The 23,970-nt window shown below is 38.4% G+C and overlaps 1 protein-coding gene across 4 annotated transcripts in view; it reads right to left on the minus strand.

Annotated features, from left to right (window-relative positions):
* Positions 1-742: 742 nt before the first annotated feature.
* MIER1 (MIER1 transcriptional regulator) overlaps positions 743-23,970 on the minus strand; it is a 49,640-nt gene continuing 26,412 nt past the window's right edge. For 2 of the 4 annotated variants that reach the window (XM_067467839.1, XM_067467838.1), the window contains 9 exons: positions 14,377-14,497; positions 12,118-12,182; positions 10,566-10,638; positions 9,914-10,065; positions 9,280-9,361; positions 7,134-7,228; positions 6,286-6,413; positions 4,099-4,238; positions 743-3,701 (listed from right to left, as the gene is read on the minus strand). In XM_067467839.1, the coding sequence (XP_067323940.1) occupies positions 3,379-3,701; positions 4,099-4,238; positions 6,286-6,413; positions 7,134-7,228; positions 9,280-9,361; positions 9,914-10,065; positions 10,566-10,638; positions 12,118-12,182; positions 14,377-14,497 (1,179 nt within the window). In that variant the 3' untranslated portion in view covers positions 743-3,378. Of the gene's footprint in view, positions 3,702-4,098; positions 4,239-6,285; positions 6,414-7,133; positions 7,229-9,279; positions 9,362-9,913; positions 10,066-10,565; positions 10,639-12,117; positions 12,183-14,376; positions 14,498-17,192; positions 17,810-17,840; positions 17,950-23,970 lie in introns of those variants that run through there. The other 2 variants (XM_067467840.1, XM_060773699.2) reach the window with 2 other exon arrangements.

The following is a 23,970-nucleotide window of genomic DNA, read 5'->3' on the forward strand; positions in this document are numbered from 1 at the left end:
ATATTGGAAGACCTAAAAGGTTCCTAGAGATATGACTCTCAAATAAATCATCTTTAAAAAAGTTTCATGAGGGTCCTGAACTCCTAGCCCCAGCAAATGTGGAAGGCTGAGTTAACTGGAGTCAGTATGATTATCGTAATTACATAACTCATATGATCAGACTATTCCCTACTTTATAACTCCTTACTGCTTGAACTTGTATTATATTAACCTGTAGAATTAATTTCAATGATAGAGTAATTTCACTTCTTAAAAGACCATTTATATGCCTACTTTCCTATTTAGTTCTGGTGATTTTCCTTCATAATTTTAGTTGTAGAACCTTTCTTGTGTTACTGTAGCAAATCGATATTTTGTAAATTTCTAAGTGGTTATCTACCTTATTTTCCAATGATAGATAGATAGATAGATAGATAGATAGATATCTGCTGTTGTGTGTACTCATCACCATGCTTAGAATGCGGCTTACTTTTTGAATGTCTGCATTTTCCTTTATTCCCTCATTTACTACTACAGTTTAACATATTTTCTTTTGCGCACTATGCAAATTAAGCAAATGAGTAAGCCATTTGAAGTCTTGGTGTAATCCCAGCTGTATCCATTCTTGGTTTGCTTCTATGTACCAAATTCAGTTTCGAGATTTCTATGACACAAATGCAAAGAGTTTAACCAAATATTCCACAATGTTTGATGGTGAGCCTTCCAAGATTTTCTTAAAGAAACAGAAGTACCAGTCTTAAAATATGCAACAACTGTATTTATGTAAGCAGTATGTTTAAAAAAATATTTTAATAACCTTTTCCAGAATTGCAGACAAGGAGCTAGGGAAGGGACACAGGGATTACCAACAGTGCAAAAGTACTATGTGAAAAATTTATAAAACTAATTTGCAAATCTTTAAATTTCTTTCAAAATATCACTTTAAACCCTTTTATAAAGCCAACCATCAGCTCTGTTGAATTGAAGGTTTGATTCAGGCTGCGCACAATGCACTTCATGGATCCAGGACACAATAGTGCGTAAAAATATACATTACAATTACTATACACAAAGCTGCACTGATTTTTCAATCCAGTTTGGAAACAAACTGAAGTTTCAGCGTTTCCGAACTGCATTAAAAGTTTCTTGAATTAGGTTACTATATTACTAGAATTTTAAATAGTACTACTAGTGCAATGTCTTATCAAGTTATAGTGGCTGCATTTTAAAGAACATGAATAAAATATTGTATAAACACCTGCATAAACAAAATGCACATTACAATTAAATACTTAAGAACAGCTGAGCATTACATATTGATTACGGAATGTCAGGACTTTTCTTAGGCATACCATTAAAGGTAAGATTAAAGATCAAAGTAAAAATTCTGCAAATGTACACAGTGCTATATTTTACTTACAAGCCTGAGAACAATATACTTATAAACTCCTATGAGCCATATTGCAAGCATTTTCAACTTGCGAAATATATAGAGAAAACAGAAAAATAGATGTTCAAAGTTGCAACAAGATTTCTAAAAGCAATGCTCTGCTTTGCTCTGAAACACTTTCTAAAAGACAATCTTTGATACGAGGCTATGAAAACTTTGGATTCCCACATAACAAAACTGGGATTTGTCAGCCGTAGCATCTTCCCTAAAGCAGTAACGTTTACAATATTATGCATCTGCTAAGTAAGCGAACTGAGATATACTGCATTGAGCTGTAGACAATAAATATTAGCCCTATAATCTTAACAAAAGAGAATTCACCCGGAACATTTCCAGAGAAAGCAGGGGGTTAAATAAATGATTAAGTGGTGTTTACAACAAGATTCTGTTCAGATGGCCTAGAAAGGCTTTGGGGGTTCATAATTAAAGACTAAATATTTTGCCAAGTGATGCCGGTAATCAGATCAACTTGAAACAGTGTGATGCTAATTTTTCAAACCAGCCTCGATACAGGAAAAGTGCTAAAATCACTGTAGAGAGAGCCTGGTATAAAAAGAAAGGAGGGAGAAAAATTCTCATTTGAACAATTTTACATGCCAGAAAGGTACTGACATTACAAAGTATCATCATTTGGCCATAATCCAATCTTTATGTGGATAATCTCATCACACTGGCAATTATTTCCTTCTAACAAATTCTTTTTTAAAAGGTTACCAGCCCTTAACAGTACCTCATACATATGCATATTTATACATATATATGCAATAATAACTATTCACAAAGTGGTTTCCTTGAATGCAAGATCAGACCCAATACAAGCTGTCCACTTGTTCCTTATCAAGGCAGTCAGAATTATTTAATCCATTTCCTTATACTACTGTGCTCACTGAAATGTAAAAAATCAATGGGTGAATGTTATGTCTGACCCTGGCTAAGTTAGCAACATTAAAGCATTTTGATTATTTAAATATTGTCTCATAAAAATAAATTTGAAAAAAAAAATTACAGAGGCGAGAAAATTGTGCAATTGAAGCATCATGCTAACCTCTAAAATTTTAAGTCACAATTTATCCCAAGATAGATATTTTGAAATTCTGAGATTCATAACTGGGTGTGAAATTTATATATATTTAAAATTTGTACTGCTTTCTAAAACATGATTACTTGGTTAATAAAAAAAAAACCTTAACAAAATAAAATGAAGCTGACAAACTCCTCAGAAGATCAACTCTCATAAAAGTTTACCATACTGTACAAGTTTATGAAAATTACACACTTATTTTTAGAAATGACAAGCTCAATCATGACTTAGATATTGTAAAAATCTTTCAAAGGCTACAAAGAATCTGGAAAAATACAGAAAGTATCTTATATCCAGATAAGAATATGCAAAGACATCACTGATGTCAACAATTTTACAAATACAAACCTGACTTGGTTTATTTTTAAATATTTATATATATATGTATGTATATATAAAAATATTCTCTTACATACAACTCTCAGGAATTACAGGCATTCTTTAACTGTCCCAATACCGATTCTCTTCCCATGGACAGAAGATCTCCACATTTCATTATGTTTTATATTTGCTATCTAATCTTATGGAATTTGGAAATGATTACTTTCCACAGTATGTTTTATACAGCAGTTTACCACTCTGGTAATAATTTGCAGAGAACTGTCTCGATAACAAGTTTTTCTTGACATGCTAAAGCAAGAAGTGACTTGGTTCAAGAGTGTTCTCCTGTCCATTTCATCTGCATTACAGGACTGGGGGGGAGGGAGGATAACTTCATTCAAGATGAGGAAGCAACCAACATGTATTTCAACATCTTAATAAATTAAAGTATTTGAATCTGTAAGGTAAACTATCAGCCCTGAAATTTGCTGCCACCACCACCAAAAAAAAAAAAAAAAAAAGACTTTTAAGAAATAAAAGGGAACATTCAGTCATCCACAGTCTCTGGCTCTTCAAACTTGCCATGGGACATTGCTTCCGGGAAAGTCTCTGAGGAACTTGGACATTCCTTTTCATTACTATTTACTCTTCTTCTCTTCAAAGGCCTTTCGTTTTTGTCTTCAAAATCATTTTCATTCCTTGCATTTGAATGAACAAGTTTAGAATGATTGGGAAGATTATCAGTTTCATAGCCATTTGTATCAAAATCCACAAGTGATGTTTTCTTGCCAACTGGTCCATTTAGATGCAATCCTTCAAGTTTGGCTTCTTCTTTACTTGACAATTCTCCTGGCCCATTAGTGGATACACCTACAAAACATGAAAAAACAGGAGAATACCTGGTATTAGAACAAAATTGGGGCAGCCAGGGGTGGGGTGGGGGGTGGGAGAGAGCTTTAAAACATGTTTAAACTATTGATACCTAAGAACAATGAATTCCACTATTATATAAACCAAGTACAATAGTACAATTTAGTTTATAGTTCTCAGCAAGAAATCACTGCTTGTGTGTAAGCATATACAGATCAACTGGGCTCAAGAACTATTCTCAACTCAATATTTAACTGCTTTCAAGCATGTAACATAACATTGTCACTTTAACAATACAATAATTACTACCACCTCTGTTCACAGAAAAAGATCTCATAACCTCAATGCAGTGAAATTTTGAAAAAAAAAATGTTTTAAAGGTAAAATTTTTACATACCGTTATGATTACTGTTGCTGGTGGTGCTGTCCTCTCTCTCTGAATGACTGGTGCTGCTGTTCGAGGCAGTAGGCGGAGGGGATGGGGCTCGGCTGGATGTTGCACTTTCACTTTCATCTAGTAGACGATCCATGTAATCCCTTAAAACAGAAAGAACATATGTGCATTTATGCCACCAAGGTCTAATCAAGTTAAAAAATATAAATCAAGTAAGACTTTAAAAAGTTTGTTCCATTCTATAATATAATCAGAGGCTGGATGAGGAAAAATAAACTGAAACTGAATCCAGACAAAACAGAGGTGCTTGCCATCAAGAGTCCAAATCTGGGGATGGAAGTTTGTCAACCAGTTCTGGATGGGGTTACACGCCCCTGAGAGACTGTTCGTAGTTTGGGAGTGCTTTTGGATCCATGTCTCCAAATGTCAGCCCAGATAGATGCAACGGTCAGGACTGCTTTGGTGAATTCACCAGCTGCACCCCTTCCTAGATTTGGAGGACCTTAAAATGGTAGTGCATGTATGGTAACCTTGGACTTCTACAAGCACTTTACCTTGGGCTACCTTTGTACTACGTTTGTACTAATTTTGGAAACTCCGATTAGTTCAAAATAAGGCAGCCAGATTGGTTATAGGAACATCTAGGAGTGAGCATATTACACATATACTAAAGTCATTCCACTGGCTGCCAATTAAGTTTCCGGGCAGAGCACGAGGCATTGGTTTTGACTTTTAAAGCCCTACATGGTTTGGGTCCACCTCCTCCTGCACAATCCGCCCTTTAGGACACTGAAGTCCTTTATAGGGTGACTATTCCAACCAACCAGAACCTGACTGGCAGCCATCACGCAGAGGTCCTTTTCATTGGCCACCCCAAGACTGTAGAATGCCTTGTTAGAAGAGTGTTAGAACAGCTAGACAAAGTGTTGAAATTTAGAACGCAATTGAAGATGCATCTCTTCTGGCAGGCCTACTTAGTCAACTTTCACACTTGATTTACCTTCTAATGCTACTATATGTCAATTTTGTGTCAGTGTTTGGTATAGGTTTTCATATATATATTTGTGTGTGTTTATGTAAGTTACTGTATTTTTATGTTCATTTGTTTTTGAATTTGTTGTACCCTGCTTGGAGCCATAAGGAGAGGCAGGTAAATGAGTTTCACAGCACTATCATAGCATCTCAAAATAGGCAGATGTTATAATAGTATGACAGTGCTGCAAAACTCATTTTCATCCAGGGCCACATCAGCCTTATGACTGCCTTGAAAAAACTATTGAATCCATGGATCCAGAATCTGTGAATATGGAGGACCAACTGTATTTTTTACATGGTGGTTGGTGCTATTTAGTTCTTAACCAAGTTTAGCTTTCCCATCACTTTTGATTATCCCCCATGAGGATGCGGGATAATGGGAATTGCAACCCAAGAGCACTTGTGGCTGAGATTGGAAAAATATTGAAGGACATTTTAAAGTCAGACATCATATCCACAAGCCTTGTATCTAAACTCAAACCCAGTTATCCTGACTGAACAGAACTGCAGCCATCCAGATGTTATTGTATAATAGCTCCCATTAGCTCTAGGCATGTTGCCTAAGGATGATACAGGAATTGTAGCATCTGAAATGCCATCTAAAATGACATATTGGAGTGGATTCGGCTCACAGGCCTTGAGTTTGGTGTGTACTATGCCATCTACTGTATCTATGGATCTCAGCTCTACTTTTGTGCAGTGTGCTTTATTCCTGTTTTGTGAAAATGGCATCACTATGAAATGAGGTGCTGAATGAATGCTATTACTGGGTATTGTTTTGGGGGGCCAAACAACAAAATACAGCAGAAAAGCTAGTGTGGGAGATGACCAGTGTCTGAGATACAATGGGAAGAAGTGGGTTTAAGTGGCTACTCAGCCACAAGTTTTTCTGTGTGTCCGTAAGTCAGACACAATTTCTAACCTTTCTCACAATGATGAACTCTTTGAAGACTGACTTTTAAAAAACCAGGGAAAACTAGCAGAATGAAAGCACCTGAAACTCCCAGAATGCAGTTTCAAAAACTATTGATCAGCTTATCTCAAGACAGAACACAAACATACATATTCTATATAGCTAATACACTTGAAAGCATCTAGTTTTCTACTGGTTTTAGTACACTGAGATATGACAGGTCAACAAACAGCACAGCTTACGTTACACCAGGATGCAGATTGTACTTCTTTTTACCAAATCTTGTCTGTTGAGCAAAAAAGTCGTATCGTTCTGATTTCTTCCACATGTAATAAAATGCCACACATTCGCCAACGGATCTTGTTCGTACCTATGGAAATGAATAATGTAAATATTTAATCTGCTTTCTATACAAAATGTATGAAACACAGAATACGTCATCTCAGAAACAGTCAAAATGGGTAACTTAGGGAGATATGACATGAACTGAATAGTCAGCGAGAGGACTCAGATGAACAGCCGAACAGGAAACTATCTTAGGTCTTCCCTCTCAAACTGTATTATGTACATCCTGTTCCTGGTATTGTAAAGCTACAGTGTTTTGAAAAGCAGTTTGTAATCAGTAAACCATAGCATATGAAAATGACTGAGGTTTTATTCTTTTGGCTACACTTTTAGTTATCTGTTTAAATAAACTAGAAAACAAAAAACCCTATATTCAGTTAGCCTCTATTCATTACGATTTAGGCAAGACTAAGAGAAATAAAATGTATTTGGCAAACTAGAGAAAGTATTCCACCACAATGTAGCATGTGTAGAATGTCTAAAAGGCATTACTGTATGAAAATAATACGTGCAAACTATATTTATGTCAATTTGTTGGACATCTGGAAGAACACTCTATTTATGGTTTTTCAATGCCACAAATGCTGTTACTTTACATTTATGACAACTATCCCCACTTGAAGCTGAACAGGAGCAACCAAACAGGAGAAATAAATAGCTTCCACACTTCTTAAGTGGCCACAACATTGCCATTCACGAGTTTTATTGCATTTCTTATTTGAATCATTTTATTCAATGCACTAACCTTGTTTGCTTGAATCAAATGAAAATCCTTTCCATAAGCCTTCAGCCCTTGTTCAAAATTTCTACATTCTTCTTCTGTCCAGACAGATAATTCTTCTGAATTAAAGCAATATATTTGTATATTAATGAGGAACAAAAATAAGATGATAAAATATACATTCACTTTTTAAATTATCAACAAAAATATTAAATTGTTTCCAATTCAGATATAGCCAAGACAAATGCAACAAAGAATCGCATCTTTTTCTGTCTTATCTACAGTCTCCCTATCCTTTGTATTTAGAAAATGTAGTAGAGATTGTGTGGATTTCCACATTTTAAGCAGAAAAGAAGCACACAATTCTTATGCAACAATATTGTATTTTCTTATTTATTTCTGGAATTACTACTTAATTGGGGAAAAGGCTGCTTAAGGTAGCAGAATGCAGCAAAACATCATCTCGCTACTTTAATGGCAAGAAGCCATTCTTCAGCAACCCTCTGTGAGTTGAGCCATGATGTCCTATCACACGCCATGTAGCCTACAGATACTAAAATACTGTGGGTAAAAGAAAACCATGAAAAAGTGATCAGGCATTTAAAAAATATGATTCCCTCATCTTGCTGTAAACTAGTATCATGGTCTTTTTCTTTAACAGGAAGAGTCATATTCAATTTATTAACATCCCACCTCCCTCTGCTACCAAAGTTGTGATTTAAGACAAACCTGTCACAATACAGAGAAAAACAAATTGCTACAATTCAAATGTAAGTAAATTATCAGAAGCATAATAACACAAATATATTTTCAAAAGCTAGTCAAAATAAATATTTTGTTGGATGATGGAAGAACAAAAAGGAGAGAGGCATTCTTTCTTTCTTAGGAAGTTCCAGAATCATAAATGAACAGCAATTAGGCACCTTGTTCTCACTAGACATGCCTATTTGCATTGTAGTACTTATCACTCTGTACAACACTTATTCAACAACACACTATGTCGGAGATGTCAAACTACTTTCCATCGAGGGTCACATCAGCCTTATGGTTCCCTTCAAAGAGCTGTTGACCCCATGACAAAATCAGTAGATACAGAGGACCAACTATCTTTTTTTTTTTTTACATAGTGGTTGGTGCGCTTTAATTTTTACCCAGTTTGGGTCCCCAAATGTTACTGAAAAACGCCCATCACTTATGAATATCTACCATGCAGACTGGGGATAATGGGAATTGCAACCCAACAGCACTTCTGGCTCTGGGGAAAGGTTAGATGACATTTTAAACCCTGGAATCATGTCCACAAGCCTTGTCTCTAAATTTAAACCCAATTGTCCTGAATGAACAGAACAAACTGCAGCCTTCCAGATGTTATTGTATCAAAACTTCCATCATTTCTACAGGAGTTGTAGTTCAGCATCTGGAGGACCACATAAATGACATGGCAGGTCATATTTGACCCGCAGTCCTTAAGACTGACACATGCACTATATATTATAATTATAATTCCGCAGACTAATGGGATATAACATACTGTCTAGTAATAATAATGAGTGATATTCTACTCTCATCAAAATTGATGTTAAAATACTCCTAGCTATTAAGATGCATTTGCCTGGTCTACAGCAGGGTAAGGTCTTGAGACAAGTAATAAACCCAGGAAATGTGTCCATAGTACAGTCTCTAGCTGTGTCTGTACCAGATCCTTTTCTTCCACTTTTGCTCCTACTAGCCACAATGTTGCGAACCCAGTCCAAGCCCAACTCTACTATAAAAAGGAAAGAATGCAGAGATATAGGTATTGTGTGTATCATTAAAGTTAGAATATTTCATAGAGTTATGCTACACACCACCTATATTATGTCTTTTGAGATGTTCCTATCCATTTCCAATTTAATAAAATACAAACAAAATAAAACAATTGTAAGAAATCAACCATCCAAGTGTATTTACATACCATAGAACTGAATAATGTGCTAAAGCTGAGAACTCTCAAATATTAAACTGATAAAGATTTAAAGCTTCACAAAACGAACTATGAAAATCATGGGAAGATAGACACACAATATGTTAATGGGAACTTAATTAAGAAATGGGTTTGGGAACAGCTTAAGCTAACAGTAATAACTTTCTTGATAATAAAGGACACTTTAAAAGATAAAGATATAAATACCTCGGGCTGCTTTTACATTAAATCTCAATCTTCTTAGTGCTTCTTCTGTCTCAAAATTACATTTTACCAATTCATACAAAGCCTGGGAAAGAAGAGGGGGAATTAGATTAAGAGCCTTTCAAGCTTTTTCAACTGTTTAAAAACAGTGTCAATTATTTCCAATCTTAGTGTTTTGCTTATTTTCCAGATGAATTTAGCATTGAGAATAAGCCGAAATACAATAATGTGATTACTTTTATTCTGCTGCTGGGAGTGTCCCCAAGTGGAGTAACTCCAAAATGGGAGGAGTGATCTTGGATTAATTGTGGCTATTTTTTACAGCCCCATGTTCCCATACCATTCTGCAGTAGTAGTATGTTTATTTATACCCTGCTTTTATTCTACATAAGGAGACTCAGAGGAGTAGAAAGGAACTGTTGAAGTCTGCTTCCTTTCTCATTCACTGAGCAGAAAGGTTCTGATGGTTTAAAACGCTCACTAACAGAAAAAGCTTTTCCACCTGCAGGAGGCTTACTCTGGATCTAATCAAATCCTAAAACAAAAATTATGCACTTCAACCAAGTTGTGAGAGTGCAAGGTGACAAAAAACGCATGCTGTTTTATTACCATCAAGACCTTGAGAACTTCCATTTACCTGTTCATTGTCTTTAATGTGAGATCCTTCTGGTATTGCATCTATTCCTCTCTCCTCTCCGGTTCGTCTAGAGGCTTCATTTAGGAATTCAATCACAATTTCTTCGGTCAAGTAATCTGGATTCCACAGCAACTGGTCGTCATTTTCATATACTAAAATGTTTAAAAACGGTATTTATGCATTGATAATAAATAATAATACATCTGAATTAATTATCTGATTTTTATTGAGAGGTTTTAAAAATTAACAAAATTTCCACAGGAAACCCAGTGGCAGTTGGATTCTGAAAGAAAGCAGCACTCTATGTTTGTTGGTACTTCATAAGCAGAGTGTTACTTCACCCCAGAGATCCGGTGACGGCTAGCCAGGAAGTTGCAGGATGTAGAGACACTGGCCATGAATAAGTTTGTGCAAAGAATGACTGCTGTCTCTAGCCTTCAGGCCTTATAGTTACAGAAATTACACCACACATGCATGTAATTATGCTTGTTTTAATTTTTGGCCAGGAAATACATGTGACAAAAATCACACTGCCACATTCTGAAAATATCACATCATTTCTTACTAGTTGTTATCAATAATTTAGCCAAATGTTTCAGACCTTTAAAAATTGATCAAACTATAAGTTACAATAAAAGCATTATAAGTTTACCTCTCTCGTTCTCTTTGTATTTGGATATACCAACTGGAATTTCAGCTTGAAACATGGAGCCCACCATGATTTCCTGTTTTGGATAATAGCAATGCATTCCTTAGTAATCACAGATAATGCACCACAGTTATCAGTAAGATGTAACAGAGTCTACTTGGGGGGGAGGGGTTTAAGATATAAATTACAGTTAAAAACTTTAAAATCTCTATTTCAACATTTGTTTATTTAGTACTACATTTATATACCACTTTTCTCCCTGAAGAAACTCAAAGCGGTTTCCAACATTATAAAGGCAAAATTCAATGCCATACATACATGTGAAAATTAAAATAGCCAGACAATAACATATAACCACAAATTAAAAACCTTACCAAATCAAAACATAAAATAACGTTTAGACATAAAGCATACAAATTAAACATCGATAATACAATAACATTTATATTAAAACCCACCTGTAAACAACACAATTTAAAAACAGTTATTAAAAACAGTCTTGCATCTTTGCTCACTACAATTATTTTGTAAGCAAATCTACAGCAACCAAGGGAAACCTGGAACACTGCTCACAAGCATCATGCTAATAAACATAATTTGATAATTGCCATATGGCTCTTCCTACCAGTGGGAACTGCTGGACACACAAGGAACTCCACAGCAAGGAAAGGATTAGAATTTAGTCGAAACTCATTTACTGCCTTACCACTACTGAACAAGCATGGAATGTTCCTACAAACCCTTCAGATTTTGATTTCTGCATGCAACACCTGGTTTTCACATAATATTTCTATTTTGCCTCTTGGTGAGTTCCTGGTTCATGTAGCCACTCATCCTGCTGAGGAGAGCCAAACAATAGGCAATGGGCAGCATGTGCACATTGGTTTTCGTTAAGCTAAGATTCTTCAAAATTCTGGCTTATGGGAAATATGGCCAGCTCTTATGCACATATTTATAAAATAGCAATTACCTTAAATGCTAACAATCTCCTTCTAATAATACAAATGTTCTGTACAAAGATAATTCACTGCTTAATATGAGAACTACTTATCAATTTGCAGTAATTACTTCCCAACAGTTCTCTCAGTCAAAACTACTCTGCTTGCCAAATTTGAGAAGCTCAAGTCATTTCAAAGTCGCTTAGATATGACAGAGTATTCTCATTATTGAAACATGTTCCACAGTTCAGTTGCAATGGCAGTTCAAGTACTCCTTTATGTTCAATAGATATCAAACTATCCACTTCAGATCTTCAATATAACCCTTCAACAGAAGTAATACTTCTCATTTCAATTCGGACTGTATACTTCACTTTGTGTATTCTAAATTTAGGAACCTGAAGATTTTAGGTTTTATTAAAAAGTACCAATGTCTCCTGGATATAAAGTAATTTGCAACTTTGATTACAATGGATCTAGCCTGTGACAGCAACACAATATTCAAGGAGTGTTGCAAAGATGCTTTGATCTCCCTGAGAAGAAGAAACTTTGGATACAATATTCAGAAATGTTTTCTGGAGAAAAAAATAGCTTTATCAGAAGGCATCAAACATTACCTTTTTCCAGTCTTCTGAAGGAATATAATCTTCGTCTTCTTCAGATTCCTCTTCTATTTCACTATCTATATAAGAATATCAAAAATGTTCACTTAACTTTCTATAGTTACTCTGAATCACATTCCTTCAAATAAAATCTATCCTAGTGACTAATTTCTCAAAGCTAAATCTGGTTGGTTAATTGAACACTGAAGTATGATGTCACAACTACTGAATTGAACACTAAACTATGACGTCTCTGTGACTAATTATGGCAGAGCTCTCCTTACTGAGTAATATTGAAAACTTTAGCAAGAAACAGATTACTTTTTAAAAAACAAAACTGTGAACACCACTGTAGTCATTAAAAACACCAGTAAGCCCCTATACTGAAAAGCTTCAGATACAGTAACAAGTTTATCTAGGAATAGTGGCATCTTTGTTGCCTTGGGAGTGTTTTTGGCCAGACTTATAACACTGAGCAAGATAGTTTACAAACAAAAGGCTAAGTGAAGAATTCATAGACAAAACTGTGTATTAACTAAGCCATGATCACATTTTTTAATCTGTTCTAGAGTTTATCACCCTATGGCTAAAGAAGTAAAACCACAGGACTGCATCATTAGGATCCCTTGATCTTATGCTTCAGTCAGCATTTCTGCTTACATTTCTTCCTAGCTTATATTTTTCCTGTCCTTCAAAGATAGGTTATCTGAAAACACAATTTATTACAAGGTATTTTTCTGGAAATCAGTTAAAGGAATGATTCACTAACAAGAACCATTGGACTAAGCCTTTCTAATATGAAGATCATGAACTCCAAAATCAGGAAGAGAAGTCCATGTTTTGGAAACCATGACCTGACCACAATCCTGATGAACATGCAATCAACATAATTTTTCTCACCTTCCTTCTCTACTCTACAAGATGCCTTTAAAAGTCAATAAACTTTTTAAAATGGAAGGGGTCCTCTGTTCCCACAGTGGGTATTTTTACAACTCTGGTATGCATTCATAAGTTCTTCTACACACCTTAAAAGAAGTAGAAGGGCCATTGTGTGCCCATTATAAAAACAGTTCAAATTTATCATAGAGTCACAGAGTTGGAAAAGACCAGAAGGACCATCCAGTCCTACCCCCTGCCATGCAGGGACAAGCGCCCCCTGGCAGATAACCATCCAGACTCTGCTTCAAAACCTCCAGAAAAGGAGACTCCACCACACTCTGAGACAGTAAATTCAACTGTTAATCATCTCTTACCATCAGCAAGTTCATCCTAATGTTTAGGTGGAATCTTTTTTTCCTGTAGTTTGAATCCATTGCTCTATGTCAATCATGGGCAAACCCGCTCGGTCTTCTTTTCGCCAAGCTAAACATACCAAGCTTCCACATATGGATGTTTGGATTACTGGTTATTTCCTCAAATGTAGGGAATGTTATTTCCTCAAATGTAGGGAATGTGATGTGCATTTCATATTTATAAAAGTTTATTGACTTTTAAAGGCATCTTGTAGAGTAGAGAAGGAAGGTGAGAAAAATGTCAGATTACAAAATACACTCACATTTCTAATTTTGCCTGCTTAAGCTTTTTAGTTAGGGTGCTGCACAGTGAATCCTGGCCCAACATCCCTCCATCCTCAATTACCAGGAAGCACCCACTGAAACTGACATAAATCTGTTCCTGACACTTGGGAAGCTGTTGTTTTTTTGTTTCCACCCCATTAGCTGCTTCTCAGGGTGGCCTGCAGAATTTGATGGACAAACGAAAATGCCTTAGTTCCCTTTGGAGGGATAAATCAGGGTGTAAATAAATATAAACATAATAATGATGTCAGTTAACCGCTTTCTGAATGAGATGGGAATAGACCTCCATCAACTGCACAGACTGCTGTCCTACAAATGTGGATGGGAGGACTTTAAGGTCCCTATGCAGCCTGTACATGGGGATTATTAATACATTAAGAGTCACAAGCGCTTTAACTCTAGGTTGCACTATTGTGAGTGTTGTAGACAATTTCAGACATTATCCCTAGAGTCCATATCCTCATCTCTTTTTGATAATTCTATTAGTCTTCTACTACATTCCTGAGCTGTGTCTATGTATTACTGAACATGAACAAAACCAATACAAAAACAAAAATTGGAAATAAACACAAATGTATTGTGTCATTCTCCAAGCATAAAAATCTTTCATTCACTTTCTGGTATGAGAATGTCCAAACATTTAGAAGTATTTGAAAACATGCTTAAATGATAGGTCTTAGGACATGAAAAAACATACTTGCATCAAAGTATTTACAGCGCCGTGGGCGAATTATCTCCTGTACTACAGATGGTGCTGGTTCATCATTGGAGGATTGTGTCTCATCTTCCTGACCTGATGAATCCTTTATGGCTTCCTCCTTATAAAGAATAAAAAACAACAGTAATTTTTCTTATTTATCTCTGCCTCATTTTGTTTAACACACATACAAGGTTAATCATACATTAAAAGCCCACTGGAAAAAAGAAAGCTTTAAAACTGAAAAGGAGGGACCCTGGCATTTTAAAATTGCCATGCGCCTATAGAAAAGGCTTACATAGCCACCCATCTGATTTCACGTAAAAAGAGATAGGAAGGTGTGAAAAAAAATTCAAAAAATGGGAGTGGTAGGAATGATAAAAAACATAAACTGGACTATTTTTTGATGGGGAAATTGAAATATTGGAAAGCATAAATAAACTTCCAGTTGAAATTCTTTTTTTTTTAATAAATAATTTTACGACAAGGTTTTAGTCAGCCTGTATGATAAGAATTGCATATAATTAAGTGTTATGAAGTATGAAAATTTATATGCAAGACAGTGTACAGAATTAAAGAATTCTAAGTCCTGTACAGAGGAGCCAGTAGTGCAGGGGTCCTCAAACTAAGGCCCAGGGCCTAGATACGGCTCTCCAAGGTCATTTACCTGGCCCTCGCTCAGGGTCAACCTAAGTCTGAAATGACTTGAAAGCACACAACAACAGCAACAATCCTATTTCATCAGCCAAAAGTATTGAAATATTAATAAGCTTATATTTATTACAGTTGTTCTTCATTTTAATTATTGTATTGTTTTAAAGTGTTTTTTGCACTACAAATAAGATACGTGACGTGTTCATAGGAATTCATTCATTTTTTTAAAAAATTATAATCCACCCCCCTCCCCCGATGGTTTGAGGGACTGTTACCTGGCCCTCTGTTCAAAAAGTTTGTGGACCCCTGGTGTAGTGGTATGAGCATTGGACTAGGACACTGGAAGACCAGCGTTCAAATCCCAACTTGGCTGTGGAAACTCACTTGGTAACCTTGGGTAAGTCACCCACTCGCAATCTAAAGAGGATGGCAATGGTAAATTATGTCTGCACAAATCTTACCCTATGCTAGGGTCACCATAAATTAGAAACAACTATACATACATCTGAAGTCTACAATGCTCACATTCAAGACATATTTCTATATTTGAGTTTGTATTTCTTAATATGAGCACACTTGGAGAAGGGAATGTTATCTCTTAAAATATACACCACTGAAGATTTCCATATTGTCAAGATTGAATTAAATCTGATATCCAAATGTCTGTTTTTCACAGCTGACAAAACCAAGATCCATGAGTTTATGTGGTAGGGTATTAATTTACAGTTCTCTCTTTAAAATATGGTATATTGACAGTTTTGCTTCCAAAAAGGTAATGCTTTCACATTAAAAAAATCATAAATCTCAAATGGTTCAATGTTATGTGTTAAATCTCTTAGTTATCACTAAAGCGGGAAAACGTGTTTAAACTAGATTGTGTATACAGAGTGTTTCAAAAACATTAACATAAGTAATATGTTCCAGTCTTGGAATCCGAGACAGCAATTTACTCTCTGCAATTTATCAAAATCAACTGCAGTTTCCAGTAGTACATCCATATGGGAAACCCACAATAATCCAGCCCAGAAGTATCTATGAAGTCAAATCCATGTTCTTCACTAAAAAGCCATAGTAGGCGAATGGAAACCGATAAGACATTTCTTGCCACTACCATCACTGTCTGGATATCAAAGAACAGACCCAGACCTCTACAAATGATTAGTCATCACATCTTGCCCATGTAAGACAGATTTGATATATAAAAACATTTTAGAATATCCCAGGCCCTCCTTAATTTTTATCAAGAAAAATCTGATCACAGATGCAAGAACTCAAATGAAGCTGCAGTTCCATCAAAGACCTGGGCATAATGAGGTGCCCAGACTACTGTAAGAGGCTAAGCTAAACTAAGAGGACTAACCATCAACCAAATAAAGACAAGCTATAAATTGTCAAGTAGTCAGTCCATGTTGTTGTTCATTCGTTCAGTCGTCTCCGACTCTTCGTGACCTCATGGACCAGCCCACGCCAGAGCTCCCTGTCGGCCGTCACCACCCCGTCAGTCCATACCATCCAAGATAACATCTTGAAAGAGATCTATTAAAACTCTTAATGGACGATTTGTGGCCCATGAGCCAAATACAGTCTACCATGTTTTCCCCAATCAGCTTGCCAATTACTCTCTAAAGACCCTCACCCTTGCATAATACTCTTGTTATGTTTGAGGTTAGATCATGGGTGATCAAAGTGCACCCCATAGATAGGGTTATTTCTGTGGCTTCCACTGTTTAAAAATTGTTTTGTTGTTGTTTTTTTCAAATTGTCCTCTAGAAATCATAGGGTAATTTTACCATGTTTTGGAAGGCCCTGTGGAATTTTAGGGCAGGACTTTTCTCTTAAAAGGCAGTGAACTAGAACTTCTGGATTCTTTCCCATTCTAAAGAGGTCTATTTTGGATCTAAAGTGTCTGGAGTGAGCTGGGGCAAAATCAAAGAAATCACTCCTACAACTGTAGAATTCTGGTCAGTAAGGAAATAAACGGGAATGCAAGAAGGAATGCACATCTTGAAAAGAACATGAACACATTTTCTAGTGTATTCTGTTTCAAGTGTTCTGTTGAGAAAAGTAGGGGAAATAAGCACTCCCTGAAGTAACAAAAAGACTGATATTCAGGTAACTGCAACAAAGAACAGATGGTGAGCATGTAGGTGGTAATCACTTACAAGAGGAAACTCTATTATAATCCAAGCGACCAATGGTGCTGTTGTCTGCAGCAACTGGAGCAAGATGCTTCTGGATCTAAAGATGCATGGAAGGCACACAGTAAATCTAGGTATCCTTGCTGAATGTGCCCTGTCCTGGTTGTATTCCATGTTGACTTCTAGCAGATTCGATCAGCATGGCCAAGAGTGAGGGAATTCTAAGAACTGAAGCTCAAAAACTGTTTCTTTGATTAAGAAATATTTTCCTGAAGTGGAAGGCTAGAACTGCAGTTATGGACATCTTTTTTGTCTTGTAGGCTCAGTCAGAAGGAGTTTCTGTACTATGGGCAAGACAGTTAGTACCAGAACTTCTGGGATCCCAGGCCTATATTCCAGGGAGCAGAATGTTTTTCTAGTAAGTTGTTAGTTTTAGCATTAAACAGTGTGTCTTCTTTGAATGGAAAGGCTAAGCCTCCTTTTGTAATGCTTATAATTAAAATCACAGTCTGTGAATTGGTGTTGGTACACAAGCCGACAACTGCTGTTCCATGGTGAATTTCCAGGGAAAAAAGAAAAGGTTTTAGCCAGTGAGTAAAAAAATACTAAATACTAGGGGAAATGTCTTTCCCAAGAAAAAATAGCTTAAAATACAGTGATGAAGCGACTCACACAATTGTCTATGTCAGCCGTCGACAGCAGCATGCTGCAATGAATTATTCTTCTACATGTCTCATTCTGACAGATGTTGATAGGTTCTTTTTGTCATTCAATAGATGTTCTAAGAAAACAACAGCTTGCTTTCAGAGAAAGTATTTGTAACAAGATATGCAGATGTGATATTTTGAGATACAGAGAGCTAAAGCAATGACAGAATAAAACCTGAGGTCCACTGCAAGCAGTTTGCAGTCTTCTTCATCACCAAAGTTGTACAGTTCTTTTGCATAACCCTGTTTTGGGCTATTTTTTCAATCATCAAGTTGATGTCAGAGCAAAAGGGTGCAGGCCTCATAGGCGCTACAGCCTTTAAGCTGTTGGAAGAATTGGAAGTTGTCAAAGCCAAGTAAGATTTGTAAGCATTTTTCATAGACAAATAAAGACCACACAACTTCAATTTGGGTATTGGTACCCTGTCAAGAATGATCTAACACAAATCTAAATGGAAAGGGATACCCAGATATCATTGTAAAAGTAGAACCCAAGAGTGTGCAATTCAAAAGGACAAATTCAGATGGAATAGATCACAATTAGTGGTAGATACTCCAGAGCTAATAGGAGTAACTCTCAATAGACCTTGTTGAAGTAACTGTGTATTTTGCCATCTTTCATCTTTCATGCAATAGACAACTAATTTTTCACAATATCAGTTATCATAACTTTTCTTGTGATAACCATACTGATTTCAACTTCTCCTTCTGGCATGAGATCTTCAGACTTCATTGGTTTCTTTTCTTATTATCTTCTGTATTATTCTCAACAGCTATTCTCTTTTCAGCAACTGCTTCCAACTGAATAATCAAACTGAAGTTGAGGCTCAATGTCTTGTCAGCCAGAGTCTAAATGAGTAGCATCTGATCACTTCACTATTTTAAGACTATGGGGTGATCAGACTTGAGCAATTTCAGTTCCACCACTTATAAGGCAGAAGCTTTTCTCAGTTACTTGTAACCTACAAATTGGTATGTTTATTTGCAATTATTTTGTCAGTCTAATGTTTAAATCTCTCTGGTCTAACTCCTAAAAGACACAGCTCTCAACTACCTTGCAATTCTAGCATTAAAAAAATTACTCTCAACATGGCATCTGTATATCTATCCAGCATATACAACTTATTTGAATGGTCGTCCTTTTCCTTATGACTGCCTGTGTGCTGCTGTTCCAACTGTCCCACCCCACCTTATATATACATCTGATGGGAACACAGGAAAAGGCCTTCATAGCAACTAATCCCATGAACTAATACTTTCTATCCAGATGAGACTGGTACCTCCACTACTTTCTTTATGCAAGCAGGTTAGGCCTTTGAAGACTGATTGTACAAGGCCCTACTTAAACAATATGCTGAATTTTCTAAAAAAAAGCATTGTACTCATGTGTTATTTTGTGAGTTATGTTTTAACAGAGTTTAATTATTCTGATAGTGTAATTACTTTTAAACTTTTGTATTCTGTGAATTTTAACTACATTTTTATCTGATGTAAACTGTCTTGAGTCTCTAACTAGGGAAAACAGGAGGATAAAATATATTATTTTAAGTATTATTAATTACAACTACTACTATCTCTACTACAGCCCATGGGAGCTGTATCTCTAATTTTCCACCTCTCATTTTTCCTGCTCATAGCCCCAATCATCTGTTAAAAATGCAAAGCTTCCTTGGAGATCAGGTTCTTAAAAATGATATACAGCATTCCTTCCTACCAGAGGAATAGTTCACAAATGACAGTGGATAAAGGAAATGTGTTCATTATTACATGCTTTGATTTGCATTTTAGCTTGTTAAACATCATTCGAATTGCCTTACACACATATATACCAACAATGATTTAAGCTGTCTGCAAGATTGTACAATACTGAATAACTAAAAGAACCCTGAGATTTACAGTATTCAGATTGGAATTTTACGAATTTAAGAATGCCATTAATAGACAGACCAAGGCAAAATCTACTTATAATTCCACCACCCCTGCTGCAGTTATCTTGATACGTCTAGGGACAGTTATGGAGTTTATCAAAAGTTTTGTAATTTAAACACAAGACATTCTGATGAAATCAACAAGAGTTTGGAAACTGAATCTATATTTTAGGACCAGTGACATTTGCAAAGAAGTCACAAAAACTGATCCTCCAGGACTATCATTTCATACATATGCATTATTTGCATTGTAACTATTTATTCTGAAAACTTAGAATAAAGTTATTTAATTAGTTCCATCTAATAATTCATGGGCATTTGCAGTATTCTTGGTGCTATGCTAACCTATATTTTACTGTACTTTAAAAACCTAATACAGTCTGAAAAAGTACCCTGTACTTTGTTATTCTCCTTGCTATTAATGGGAAATCATTTATAAGTCTAATATCATCTTCATTTTTTTTAAATACCCACATTTCTTGTATCATTAACACAACAGTCACACAATTTACTACTTACCTGCATACAATAGGTGACTACTAAATTCCCCCGTTATAGTCTGAAAGGAAACTGCCACTCTTTCCACATAATTTGATGCTATCCTATGTTGCTGCCCCAACCATTAAAATTAACATTGGCAGCCTGTATAACACTAAGTCCATAACGTTTTATGACAACATTTACTCCATTCTTGTTCCTCAGATTAAATTTTAAATGGAACTAGAAATAGACATTGTGTCTACATGCTTTTCCACCATTTTCCTCAATATTAACATCAATTTGTAGGGAGAGTCAATGACTGAACTTTAGATGAAAAGAAGATATTGTAAATGGAAACCACTGGATAATGCAGTCAGAGGCATCTCCCTTTAAATAACTTGGATTCTGTCCTGCTTAATCTCTCTCTCTACATGAACTGAGCTGCTCCTACCCCAGATAGTCTCCAAAACTGCATAACTATTTTCTGTCATTAGTTCTTTAAAGACCAGGAGAGAGAGTATACTTATATGCCAGCATTGTACTGTACTGTATTTCCTTAGTACAATCTTGTTGGCAGCCGCTCTCATGTTGCGTTCTGATCTTTAAATACCTATTTGTCAGGACCCGGGTTCCTGGCCTTGGATGTTGGCGCAAAAAACCGGATTCCTGACATGGAGAACTGATAAGGGATTGCAGCTGGTGACCTTGGGAGGGCCCGTTGGTGGTTTGGCGGGGAATATTGCGCGGGATCTTTGTCAGGCGGGAAGAGGGGATTCGAATGTGGGGGAGGGTATATAAGGGTTGACTTGCGTCTGTGCGCCAATCTTGGCTTTCATTGTGTATATGCATCCAGTAGTAAAGGTTTCCTGATTGATTACGGATTGGCGTCCTGTGTCTTTTCTGGGAGCGGCTGCTGTGAGCTTACATTAAGCCAAGATTCATCGGTGCCATCCCACGGCTGTGGTGAGGTACCCCTATGCAACGGGAAGAAGATCCAACGGAGGGGGGAGAACCAGCCTCCCCTTTCGAAAATGCAGAAGAGGAGCTGGAGAGAGTGAATGCCTTGGCTTCATCGACTGCATATGCCCAGCCCAACGGAGTCACACAGAGGCGAGTGAAGGGGGCAGGGGCAGCAACGAGAGAAAGCAGTGGGCTAGAGTTTCCCTCCCCGCAGAGATTGGATTGCCTGGAGGAAAAGATGGCATCAATGGAGACTACCCTCGCGATGATGTCAAAGGTGATGGAGAGGCTGGCCCCCCTGTTGGAGGAACCACCACCCCGAGGGGAATCGATGTGGAGCGCAGGGGAGAGGAGTGACCGGGAACCCGGGGCACGTCCTAAAACACAGACGAGCTGGAGGGCTGCGGCGGAGAGCGATGAGGAGGAGGAGCGACCCCGGGGACTGGCGCCCCAGCAGACGTTCCTGGTGCCCCCGGCCGGAGCCGGGCGCGGCACAGGGCGTCAGGAATTGCCCCCGGAGCAGAGGGGGCTCCAGGGAGGGCCACCGCGAGCGGAGAACCGGGGAAGGCAGCTCCTTCCATACCAACCTAGGAGGGAGGAGCTGAGGATCGAGTTCGGAGGAGAAGCCGGGAACCTCGCATACTTCCTGACTATGGTGAGGGGATATCTAGAAGATAACGCCCTTACCTTCGGATCGGAAGCAAGCAGAGTGCGAGCAGTGGGCGCAGCACTGAGAGGGGGAGCAGCGGAATGGTATGTCCAGCTCCATGCCAGGCACGACCCATGTTTGGGATCTACAAGGCGATTCCTGGCTGCGATGGAGGCGCGCTTCAGGGATCCGCTCGAGAGGGTCCGGGCGAGGGAAAGGCTGCAAACGATAACCCAAGGACATCGTTCCGTATCTGAGTACGTGGAGGAATTCCGGTTGAGGGCGGAGAAGGTCCCAGAGTGGTCCAACACCACCAAGGTCCAGATCTTCAAGGAGGGCTTGCGGAAGGAAATCCTGACCTGGGCGCTTCATCGCGACGACCCGGAGGAGATAGGTGGATGGATCGAGCTGGCCGGCCGCATCGAGACGACCTTGGCACAGATCAAGAGGCATCAAGGAGCAGCGCCGCAGCAGACGAGGGCGAAGGAGGAGAGTCGGAGAACGGAGAGAAGCACGGTCGGAAAAGCCCCGACCGGAGGGCCCAAGGAGCAGAGGGGCCCTTGTTATGTATGCGGTCGCCTGGGCCATCGGGCTGCCGAATGCAGACAAAGGAAAGGGGGAGAGTCCCATTTCCCAAGGTTCAAACCGGCTGCAGGGAAGAGAGCGGAGGAGAGCCCCCCTTCTAGGGCCCCGGTGGGAGATCTGGTGAGTCACAGCCCAGGAATGCTAGTATTCCCGATCAGGCTAGAAGGGGAGGGGAAGTGGGCCAGCTGCAAAGCTCTCATGGATTGCGGCTGCTCAAGAAACATTATGGCCCCAGAGCTAGCAGACGAGCTGAAATGTGAGAAAACCCCCTTGCAGAGCCCCATAGCATTTTCGCAGCTAGATGGGTCAGTGGCGGCTGGGGCCCCGGCACGGTTTGAAGTGGGAGAAGTGAGATGTAAAGTGGGGAGCTGGGAAGGCAGCATAACCTTCGTTGTATCCCCTATGGCTACTTACAATGTGATACTGGGGATGCCATGGTTAAGGGAAGCCAACCCACAGATCAATTGGAGGGAAGGCAGCATAACATTCCAGAGCGAAGAAAGAGGAAATTGTTGCAAGGGGGAAGAAAACACGGCGGGTGGGGTGCAGGAAATTCCCCCTGAATACAGAGACTTTGAGGATGTGTTTGACGAGAAGGAGGCGGACCAGCTTCCCCCTCCTAGGAGGGTCGAAGTAAAGATTGAACTCAATGAGGACGCTAAGTTGCCCAGGAGTAGATTGTACCCCATGTCAGTCAAGGAGATGGAGGAACTGAGGAAATATATTGATAAAAACTTGGCCCGAGGGTTTATAAGGCCCTCCGAATCACCATTGGGAGCCCCAGTGCTGTTTAGGCACAAGAAGGACGGCTCATTGAGACTGTGCGTGGACTATAGGGGGCTGAACGCAGTGAGCACCACCAACAACTACCCCATGCCACTGACTAAGGACTTACTATCGAGATTGTCGGAAGCAAGGGTGTTCACGAAAATTGACTTAATCGAAGCTTATCATAAACTGCGCATAAGGCCCGAGGACAGGTGGAAAACTGCGTTCACCTGCGCGTTCGGCCATTTTGAATTCTCCGTCTGCCCCTTCGGTTTAAAGGGCTCTGGATCAGCATTTATGCAAATGATTAATGAGGTGTTACACCCACTATTGTATCGCGGGGTGTTTTGCTTTGTGGATGATGTAATTGTGTTTACACGTGATAGACGATCTCATGTCAAATTGGTGAGAGAGGTGCTCCAGAAATTGAGGGAGGCAAAACTGTTTGCAAAGCTGCCAAAATGTGAGTTCAATAAGGAACAGATAGACTTCCTTGGATACCGAATATCCAAGGGAGGGATAGCAATGGATCCAGCAAAAGTGGAGGATGTCAGGGGGTGGAGCCCTCCCCAAACGCGCAAACAGTTGCAATCATTCCTCGGGTTTGCAAATTTCTACCGGGGTTTCATAAAGGAATTTGCTCAGATAACGGTGCCCTTAACTGAACTGCTAAAGACAAAGGGAAGGGGGGAAACAGTAAAGGTACGATCCCCGGGAGCAAAGTT

The sequence above is a fragment of the Anolis sagrei genome, chromosome 4 (assembly GCF_037176765.1).
Source record: "Anolis sagrei isolate rAnoSag1 chromosome 4, rAnoSag1.mat, whole genome shotgun sequence".
Taxonomy (NCBI): domain Eukaryota; kingdom Metazoa; phylum Chordata; class Lepidosauria; order Squamata; family Dactyloidae; genus Anolis; species Anolis sagrei.